Here is an 11191-nt window from a genome sequence, read left to right on the forward strand (position 1 = left end):
TATTGATGTAGGAAGTACATCATAGTTTTATATATATTGTAATGTTAAATGTGATATTTAGGACTGCGTGATATTTTTCCACAAATCAATTTAATAGAATACAAAAATGACATGCGATGCAAGCACGTACCTCGTACATTTTTCTACATATATTATTTCTTTTAATCAATACAATTCGTAATACATAATGTATCACATACAATATTTTTAAATAAGATACTAATTAATATGTAATAATATTTTTTTAGATTTAAATTAAAAATAAAAAATTAAAAATTCATTCATTCATATTTTTGATTTAAATTAAAAGTAAAAAATTAAAAATTCATTCATTCGTTATCAAACTTGATAAAATAGTTTTTATATTAAAAAAATTAATGTTTTTATATAAAAATTATAGTTTTTATATAAGAACATTATAGTTTTTATATAAAAAGATTAGAAAAATTATGATTAAAATAAAATCTTAAATTTTAAATAAATACAACTTTATATTAAAAATAAAAAGAAGTATATAATTAAATAGTTTTTCTATAAAATAAGTTTTGAAAATTTAAAATATATCGAACATTTTCTTCAAAAATGAAATTAGAGATTGATAAAAAACAAAGAAGGATAATAAGTACCAAAAACACAATTCGCAGTTAACTATAGAATCAACGAAGGGATCGAAGTGAAAGTGACAATTAGTAAAAGTGAATTGTGCCAGTCTTTTATGATTACATGGTGGGATCTGAACACAGTTTGACTTATTCGCGGGAGGCCGAGTAGTACAGTTTCCTTTGAATCTTTCTGCCTCCAACACGATTATTTCAAATTTTACGTTTTCTTTTTATTAATTTAATCGTAAGTACTTTTTATTAATTGTTTATGTTAATTTTGTTTATTTATTTATTTAAAAAATATTAAATTTTAAATGCTCTTTTATTTTAACAATAATAAATACATTTGAAATTAATTTTGATTTCTTTAATTAATTTTAATTATATTTATTAATATTTACTATTTTAATGAAAAAAATTTTAAGTTTTTTACAATTAAAACAAGAATAAAAATATCTAAAATTTTTTTCACATAAATTCATTTTTATATGTATTTATGATATGAATGATTTTAAATCGATTTCTAGATAAAATCGAATTTTATAGTATGTTTTTGAAAAATAGATAGATAAATATTTCTATTGAATCTGAAAGTTTATTTTTTTTAAAGCTCATCTTTAGGATTAAATTGATTTTTTTAAATAACAGGTCAGGAAAACAAGAAGAAATAAATAATATGAGTTTGACTATGAGGAACATAGCATTCAGTACGCTAATTGTGGTTTCTTCGGCATTCTTCGTGAACAGTTTTCCGGATGGAGCACCAGTGGACACATGTGTGAAGCCATCGAAAGCCAACGAGCCGAATCATGGTCAAGCAAGGTCGCAACCTGTGCAAACGAGCCCTTACACATTCACTGCTTCATCATCGCAATATGGTCCTGGATCTCAGATAACTGGTATGTTTTTTTTTTTTGATACAGATATTTTTTACGATTTTTTTTTTGTTAAATATTAGAACAAATATGTAAACTATTATAAACCATTCGTAAACTATTTTTTCACTTTATACATAAGATAATTTTATTGCCTAATATTTGATAAAAAATAATATTTAATAAATGCATTAATAATAATTGAAACATTGATATAAACATTTTAGTGTAATGTAAAAATTAAGCATTAATTATGTAATAAAATTAAATTGTGAAAAAAAATTTATAAAGAATTTTAAAAACTTATAAATAATTCATAATTATTTTAAATTTAAGTTAAATAAACAAATTATTCAAATAAATAAATAAGTAAACAATTTTAATTAATAATTTTAAATTTAAAATGATTATTATAGGAATTTTTTCTAAGTTTTTTAAATTTTAATACTAATATTAACTAAAATATTACTTATATATATATAATAAAATATTAATATTATGCATAAATATTATATTATTATCAATAAACAAAAAAGAATAGAATAGAAATTAAATTAATTTTTTTAAAAAAGTTTTATTCAAAAAAAAGTTATATTCTTTTAGAAAACGGATTTCTTCGAAAAGAATAAAAAAAGACGATTGTTGGATATTTCTTCACGGAGAATATATCTTTTTATATATCTTATTTTAAAATTAGCAATTAATAAATAAAAAAAAATAAAATAAAATTGAAAAAAGAAAGAAAAAAAATCACTTTTTTTTCTTCAGATTATAATAATTTTTAAAAAGAAATAACTCTTATATTCTTTCATAAAAAAGATGCTTTAAAAAATATAAAAAAACATGAATATTTCACAGAAAAGATCTTTCATTTTTTGTCTCGAAATTAAAGAAATAAAAGTCATTAATAAATAAAGAAAGAAGAAAATGATATTCCTTTTATAATAAAAAAAAAATGAATATTCTATAATATTTGTTATAACAAATTAAAAATTATAAAAAATTAAAATTAAGTCATTTTTTTATACTGATTATGATAATTTTCAAGATAAAGTTATATTTTTCCATAAAATATATATTATATATATATAAATATATATTATTTAAAAAAAGAAAAAAGAAAAAAAAACACAATTGAATATTTCGTTACGGAAGATATCCATTATATTTCGTCTCAAAATTAGCAGTAAAATAAAAATAACAAAATAAAACCGGTATGGAACAATCGATGCAATCAACGTGGATACTGCATGACTTCGAAACGCGAACTCTAAACGTTAACAATTGTATTCTGGTTCGTGGCCCATTTCTACATGTTCAATCATTGGAATAATAGCAAAAATCGTTCAGAAAAAGAAATTCTTTTCTGTATAAATTTCATTGAATTGAAATTATGTGCCTAAAATTTTTGTTATTCATCACCTGCCATGTATCAAAACATTTAGATCAAACTTTTGACAAACGTACTTGAGTTCTAAGTGAAAATTTGTTCTATGTTTGCATTACATGTTAAATGTCATTTTCACGATCCTTTGAATCTTTTAATTTTTGAGAAATTTAAATTTTTGATTGAGAATTTTCGTTCATTTAAAGAGATGAATTTATGTTAAAAATCATATGATGAATTCTAAATATAATATTTTTATTGTATAATACAATAATAATAATTAAAAATGAATTAAAGTATAGTTCTTATATTCTTGAAATTAACTTTTCAAAATTTAAAATGCTTATTTTTTTTCTTTTTTTTTCATAAGGAATAACTATAATTTTATCAAGAACTAAAATCTTAACAAATCTCCAACAATAGTTATTTTTCTGATTTGAAAAAAAAATATTTTTATCATCTTATTATCTTATTAAATGAATTTAAAGTTCTAATGTAAACTCAATTCTATTATTTTTTGTTTGAAGTTTTTATTATGAATTTCGAAGTTTCAAATGTTTTATTTTTAGTAATGAAACATTCGTTGAAACAAAAGTTTTAATATTTTTCGTTTTAATTACTTTTGGGAAAATAGATTTTCATATTTACTAATTGTACATATAATTTATTCAGAGATACAACATTTATTCAATGATCTTTAATTATTGTATCAATCAGAAGCATAATTGATATTGATTGTGAAATTCTTGATGTTACCAATAACTTAACAATCAATGCAATTTTAGTTCATATATTGATTTTATAATTATTATATATTAAAGAACGATTCTGAATCGATTAAAAACGAAAAAAGAAAAAACTGTATGTGATTGAAATAAAAAATTACCACATTGATAGAAAGAGGAAAGTATTTACAAAGTATGTGCAGTAATTTCGTGAATTGACAACAATATTATTTATTCATTTTATCGAAAATATAGTTATTATTTTTAATAATCCATTTTATTTGTAACTTTATTATTTTACTATAGATTATTAGATTTATAGAAAAAGAAATTAAATAATTCCATACATTTTTAATTTGAATAAATATTAAATTTCTAAAAATTTATTTTAAAATTTTACAATTAATTTATCAATTTAATTAATCCATAAAAGTTCAAATTCATTTTAAATTATAGAAATGAATTATAGAATATTATATTTTCTATTGAAATGGAGTTGTGAGATTAAATAGAAGAAAGTATAAAATCCTAAAAATGAATTCATTTTTTTATTGGAATTTTAAGATTGTAAAAAGAAAAAAATATTAAACTTGATTATTAAATAGCGAAGAGAGATTTATTGTTTAATTGATTTAATTAAATGTTAATTATAAAATATATTTGTTGAATTAAATATTAAGTAGCAAAAGACAGAATAAAGGGAAAAAGAACAAAGAAAGATGGTACAAATATAGTTCATAGAGTATCGACTTTTCCTTTTATCATGAAACTCAAGGCGATTGACCTGTGACCAAACTGGTCCTTTTCCAATGCCTTGAAACATTGGACAATAGGGAAGCTGGAATGAAATAGAATGGTGAGAGAAGCGTGAACGAAGGTTTACATTCTGTTTACGTTCTTGAAGAAAATGAGCTGTTGGAACTTTATTCACACTTTTCTTTTGTATTAGACAATATTCTTGTCAAAGTTTTTTGTGATTTTTTTTTTATTTAACTTTTAAACGTTAATTACGTACATTAAAATTAAATGAAATAAAATTGTAATTTAAAATTTTTTTATTCATTATTCTCAATTTATTAAATTAGTTAATTATAACTTATATAGTATAATATTAAATAAATTATATATAATGTTAATGTTATAATATTTATGATGCAAAAATGTATAAAATATAATATGTAGAGTGTACAATAGAATGTACATAATATGCAAAAACATTTAATATTTCTAAAATAGGATATTTAAATTATATATATAATATTTTATATACTACTTTATAAATAGAAATAATTTATTTAAATTTCATTTCATTAATTATAATAAAAAAATGAATTTATATAAATGTCTATAATTTACTTTATATACAAAATAAACTTCAAGATTTTCTTTCTCTCAAAAATCTTTTTAAAATTTTTAAATATTGAGAAAAGAAATTGTATTCATTTCATTTTCTTTTTTCAGTAATTATAAATTAATGAATATATAAGAAAAAGTTATATTACAAATTTTTCCAACATCTAAAAAAAAAAAAAAAAAAGAATTTAAGAAATAAAGATTTTTATAAGATTAAAAATCATTATATGATAAAAAATAGAATTATATTAATCGTTTTTTTAAATTACCCAATATTTCGATATATTAAGTAAAATTTAAAATTAATATAATATTGTAATCGGAGAAGTTGTTTTATCTTTTAAAATATAAATTTATAAATATAAATTACTTAAAATAATTTTTATGTGATTTATATAATTTTTAGTGTCTATATTAAATCATAAAAAAGTCCATAGATAAAGTTCTATCTTTATCTAAGAAACTACAATACTCATGTCAACAATCGTCTACAATTCTTTTTTTATCAGGTTTATTTCCGCATCACATTAAGCTATCCTCTGGGATTGAGATTTGCAGTGTAAAACGAATATTTTTCAGTGACTATCAGCGGCTCGTCGTTCAAGGGATTCTTCTTGCAAGCACGTGACCCTGATACAGATAGTTGGATCGGTTCTTGGGCGCAAACCGATAACACGAACACCCACCCCGAATGTAGTGCTGTGACACATGCCGATCCTTATGTGAAACAACATGCTACACTTATCTGGAATGCACCGCCCAACGCGCGTGGACGCGTGTACTTTACGTAAGTACCAATTTTATTCTTTTCGAGAAGATAAAATGCAGTAACATATATCGAATTTAATATTTTGATGGTATTTAAAAAAAAATTATATTCTTGTAGGAAAATTTCTAGCAATAATATACGAAATTAAAAATAATTATAACTTTTAAGATTTAAAATGCTATAAATATCCAATTACTATTTTATTTTTTTCCATTGTATTTATAATATATAAAAATTTAAATTAATTTCTTTCTTTCATATTATATCAATTTAATATTTTTATATGTTTTATAGGAATTTTTTTCAAAAATTACAATATTTTAATAATATTGCGTTTTTCTTATCAAGAATAATAACCTCATAATTTTTGGTATTTTGATCTTTTTCTCTATGTTTTGTCTACATTCTTTTATATTATTTATATATTTATATTTATTATTTATATATTATATCTATAATATTTGTTTTCTATATTTCTTAAATATTTATACTTAGAATTTTAATGCAATTTTTGAAATTTGGAATTCTAAAAAAAAGAATTTCAAATTATCAAAACGTTGTGTTGCAATATTTGATTAAAGAAAACTTTTTTTTTAATGAATCGTTTATCGAAAAATAACATATTTCGGAATAGGAAATATAAGTATTTTTTATTTCAATGGCAATTCTATCAAATTTTTGATAATGAATTATTAACATATTATTGCATTTCAAAATAGAATATATAAATATTTTTAATTTAATAATTAAGGTAGAATCTTAAATAGCAGAATATATAATGTAAGTGAATAGTGCAAATTATTGAGGATTAATTCAATATTATTATGATTCATAAATAAAATTTAAACATATAATAATCTTAAAACTTATTTAATTTTTAAGAAATTTCATAACTAAAAATATGTTTCAATTTTATTAATTACATCTTCAGATAATTGTTATAAACGAATATATAAATTTAGAGTACGTAATTGCTTGTACTTTGATGAAAGAAATAAATTCTTCCCCATAGAATATAAATCTACTTCTAAAGTTGTGCTCTTATCGTAAACGAAACGATATCATTTGTTGCGCTTGAAATGAGAATGAGTATAATCTGTTATAAAATAGTTCCAAAATAATACGATCATTTATGAGCCCAATTTTATGGTTTTTGAATGTTTCTTCGTTTGTTATTGAAAGTTTTATCATAGAAATTAATGAAATTGTTATTATTTCTCTCTATCCTATCCTTTTTTATTATTATAATAAAAATCTAGATTTATATCATTTGATAATGAGAAGAATTATTATGTATATAATAATTATGGATTCTTTTTGATTCAATATTATAAAATCAGTATCGTTAAAAATTATCAAATATAAAATTTTATTTTATTTATCAGAAATAAATGATTAATGATTAAATTTTAGAAAATAATTTAAGAATATGTCACGACAACAATGACTTATATGATAGTAAAATATATATATATGGTTTTTAAGTGAGAACAATGGAATATTTCATAAAAAATTGAAATTACCAAAAAAATATTTTAACAAAAGGAAGACATATGGTACAATTTATTTTTTTTAAGCAGTAGAGATTTTAAGGACAATTTTATTTTTTTAAAATGAATCTGGTTTCAATTATATCATCATTTAATTTTACTTACAATTCTTACAATTTATAAGAAAAAGCAATTTCCTGTAAATATGTGATTTGAAATGAATTCGATTTGTGAAAATGTGAATTTAATTTGTAAAAGGATGAATTTGAAATGCAAATCTATTTGCGAAATTGTTAGTTTTTGAATTTTAATTCATAGTATAGAATCACAATATTTAAGTTGTAATATTTCCGAAACCAGTTTTTCGTAATATATTTTTATAGGGATAATATCCAGATTAATTGATTAAATCCAAATTGTATCCATGTATTTTTTTTGAAAAAAATGCACATTTGTTAAATTCTTATGATTTCTTATTCATTTTTGTCAAAATTTACTAAATTTTAATAAAAAAAAACTTTTTATACAATATAGTTCAATTAATATAATCGTCTTTTTAAATTTTAACGGTGTAAAAAATATTTTTCACACATAATGTGAATAGCATCAAAGGACAAAAATTCGACATACAATAATATTTTTTTTCATTGATTTTTTTTTTATAATGATCATATTTTCTTGCATCAAATTATGTATTTTTTTTTATTAGATCGTGTTAATTAGAAAACATTTAAACACATTTAAATAGGTATAATAATATGATTTTAAAACTTTGATTTTCAAAAATTGAAGTTTTATATACAATTTAAATTTATTAAGATCTTATTAAAATAGGATATGACTAAGATGGAGAGTCTGTAAATATAAACATGTTATCTGTAATGTTGATGATTCTAATAACTTGAAATTCTAATCATCTTCATTTTATCAGTTTATGTAAAGTTGTAAAGTTCATAATTATTCAATAGAAGAAAAGATTATTATGGTTCCTGTTAATTTATAATAAAAGTAAGTATTCAATTCAAATATATAATAATAATAAATACAATCAATAATTTTCGTGGTAATGTGTGTGTAAAAACTTGAATGAAACGCCGAAAGAAATAGAAAAAATATTAAGTAAATAAAGTTAATGAAAATCCATATGTAAATCTAAAACAATTTAAACTTTTAAAACAAAAACACTTTTAAAACAAGCATAATGAAAGATAAAATAGTGAAAGATTTTATTCTTAGCATTTTTTTAAGATTTGCATAGATTTTCATAAATCCATTTTTTCATTGGATTTGCAACAATAGAAAAATGATGAATCATTGAAAAAATTTTGAAAAGAATTTTATTTACTGACGAATTGAAAAAATAAGTAAATATTTAATGTGCATTTTTAAATAATAAAATAATTGATTTATATTTTATCAATATTATTTATTACTTATATAAAATATGTAATATTTTTGTAAAATAAGTTATAAATGATTATATATATTAAATATTTCTTATGATATTATGACAGTATGACAGTTGTTTAGCTTTAACTCATTATTTAATTCATTAAATTTCAATTATTCATTCTTTAAATACCCCAAAAATGTACATTCATCAAATAATTCATTATTAATTAATGAATTAATTCGTCAATATAATATTTGGCAAATTTTAATAAAATATATTTTTCATGTTCGATTTATTAAATTATTCCTCAAAAAAGATACACTGAACAAATAATAATTATTACTTCATTCGTTTGAAAAATTGTATTTATCAAAAAAGAATTAAAAATGATAATTTTGTAACTTTTTTATCCAATTCATTAAGAAATGTTGAATAAAAATTGAGAAAATGGCAGCATATATGAAGGCCTTATAAAGAAATAATGTAATAAGACTAATTGTACATCGTTGGTCAGTGGAAATAATCGTTTCTGCGATTCATTTTTCGTGCGATTACTCGCGAATACGCGTGTGTACACGGTAGACTTGCTAATAAACCATCGAATTTCAGGGAATACATGAAAGATAGTGAATGAATCGTCTATACTCATTCGTGCTATCTCTCATTCGAAATAGCACATTGAATAGTAGTTTTTGCTGTGCACTTTTATTTTTTAGTCTTTTCGTACATTCGAAGGAAAAAAACTTCTTGAACATGGTAGTTTTAAATTGTTTTGTTTCTTTTCTTTATAAATAAAAAAAAAAATGAAAAAAATGTTTGTGTGGTAAAGTTTAAAAAATCGATATTTATTTATTAAGAGATTCTTCTTTTTTTCAAATAATATTTTTAGATCTTTTCCTTTAAATTTCATTCAATTTTAAATTTATATATTTAAGTTATTTAAAAATTATTTTTAAAATATTGAAATAATTTTAATTTTAATTATTTATATATAATTTTATATGTAATTATTCTTACATCTAATTTTAATTATTTAAGCATTTCATCAGTGATACTAACATTTTTGTTCATATTTATATCTCTCTGAGATTTTCAGTTTTCATCTCACGAGATTTATATTTCTCTCAGTTTTCTATTAATTCTATAATTATTATTTTTATTAAATTATGAAATTACTGCTCGTACATGGCTGCTTTATAAAAAATTTCATTTACAATCTTTGATATATTTTGAAAATCATCAGAAGAGAGACATAATAAAATTCGTTTAATTTTTTAATTCCAATATGCGATAAAAAGGAATATTTACAAAATATTAAATATATAAGCTTTTAAAAATAAGTGATGCATATTCATAACGAATTATAAAAAAATCAATGATAAAATTAATCTGAAAATTAACGATAAATAATATTTTTGAAATTTATGAAAGGATGATAAAATCCCTTTTAATTATAAAAATTAAATAAAAACAGATTTCAAATAAATTATTGAATTTTTTTAACCTATAAATTATATCTTTTCCTCTTGTCTTCATTTTTATATTTGTTAAATCTAAAACATGAAAAAAATACAATAGTGAATACTATTGTACTATTGTGTTTCTTTTTCGAGTTGCAATGAAAATAAATACGCAATTTGATATCTTATAATAAAGTAATACGATATGTATCACGAATTAAACATCAAATCATATCACAAACAAAACATAATGTGATATTTTATAAATTAAATGTTCACATTATAAAATATATTAAAAAATATTGAATATATTGAATATATTTCTGTCTAAAAAGTAAAGTAGATTGTAAAATTAAAAAATACAATATTTTTTTTTTTATTATACATTCATTATTTTATTATGTTTGCAGAGAATTAATTATTATTAGTACTTGAATTACATTTATTATCGAATTTCTAATTTTTTTGATTGCAGAGGCACCATTTTGAAAGAATATGCGAAATATTGGTCCAATTTGGTTGCCACGACGAAGAATTGAGTTCCCATACTCGTATTCATTTATCAAACAATCTTGTTTTCAAGAAAGTATGCATCGTGATTCACGAATGGATGAAAGGAAGTTGCAACTCGTCGATGGAAATTCTCGAGAATATCGTAAAATGAGAACGTATACATACTTTGTATTATCTTACATATTGATTTATTTTTTTATAAGAAGATTTTTATAAGACGATTTTAAATACACAAAAGTTACAACTTCATGTATATACAATTTTTTTTTTTTTTTCATATGACATTCGTTTTTCATGAAATATTAATTATGCTGTTTCGAATCATGGTAGTGAGTTTTTTTTCATTTATTTAATCTATAGAAGCTACTTTCTAATTTTATTTGTAAACCGGTCACGTTTTATAAATCGTGTTATTAAGCAAAGTTCTTGATTTGCCAGGATGCATAATTTAAATTAAAAATTCTACTTTTTATGTATGAATCAAAACTTATTGAAAAATATTTTATCTTAATGTTCGAATTACTTAATGTATTACTTAATGTAACTAAATTACTTTAATGTTCGAAGAAACATTTTTATTATGTTTGAAAAAAAGATTTGCTTGAAAATCTTTATAAATTTCTT

General features: G+C 20.3%; 1 protein-coding gene across 1 annotated transcript; it reads left to right on the forward strand.

The window, feature by feature from the left end:
* Nucleotides 1-697: 697 nt before the first annotated feature.
* Nucleotides 698-10820, forward strand: LOC100866155 (ferric reductase 1). Its single transcript, XM_003694226.4, has 4 exons — nt 698-846; nt 1251-1501; nt 5522-5729; nt 10530-10820. Exons 2-4 carry the CDS (start codon nt 1279-1281, stop codon nt 10591-10593), a joined length of 495 nt encoding a protein of 164 aa, XP_003694274.1. The 5' UTR covers nt 698-846; nt 1251-1278; the 3' UTR covers nt 10594-10820.
* Nucleotides 10821-11191: the final 371 nt, after the last annotated feature.

This window comes from Apis florea, unplaced genomic scaffold (genome assembly GCF_048593485.1).
Source record: "Apis florea isolate Af1SG1 unplaced genomic scaffold, ASM4859348v1 contig_2291_pilon, whole genome shotgun sequence".
In the NCBI taxonomy this organism is placed as follows: Eukaryota; Metazoa; Arthropoda; class Insecta; order Hymenoptera; family Apidae; genus Apis; species Apis florea.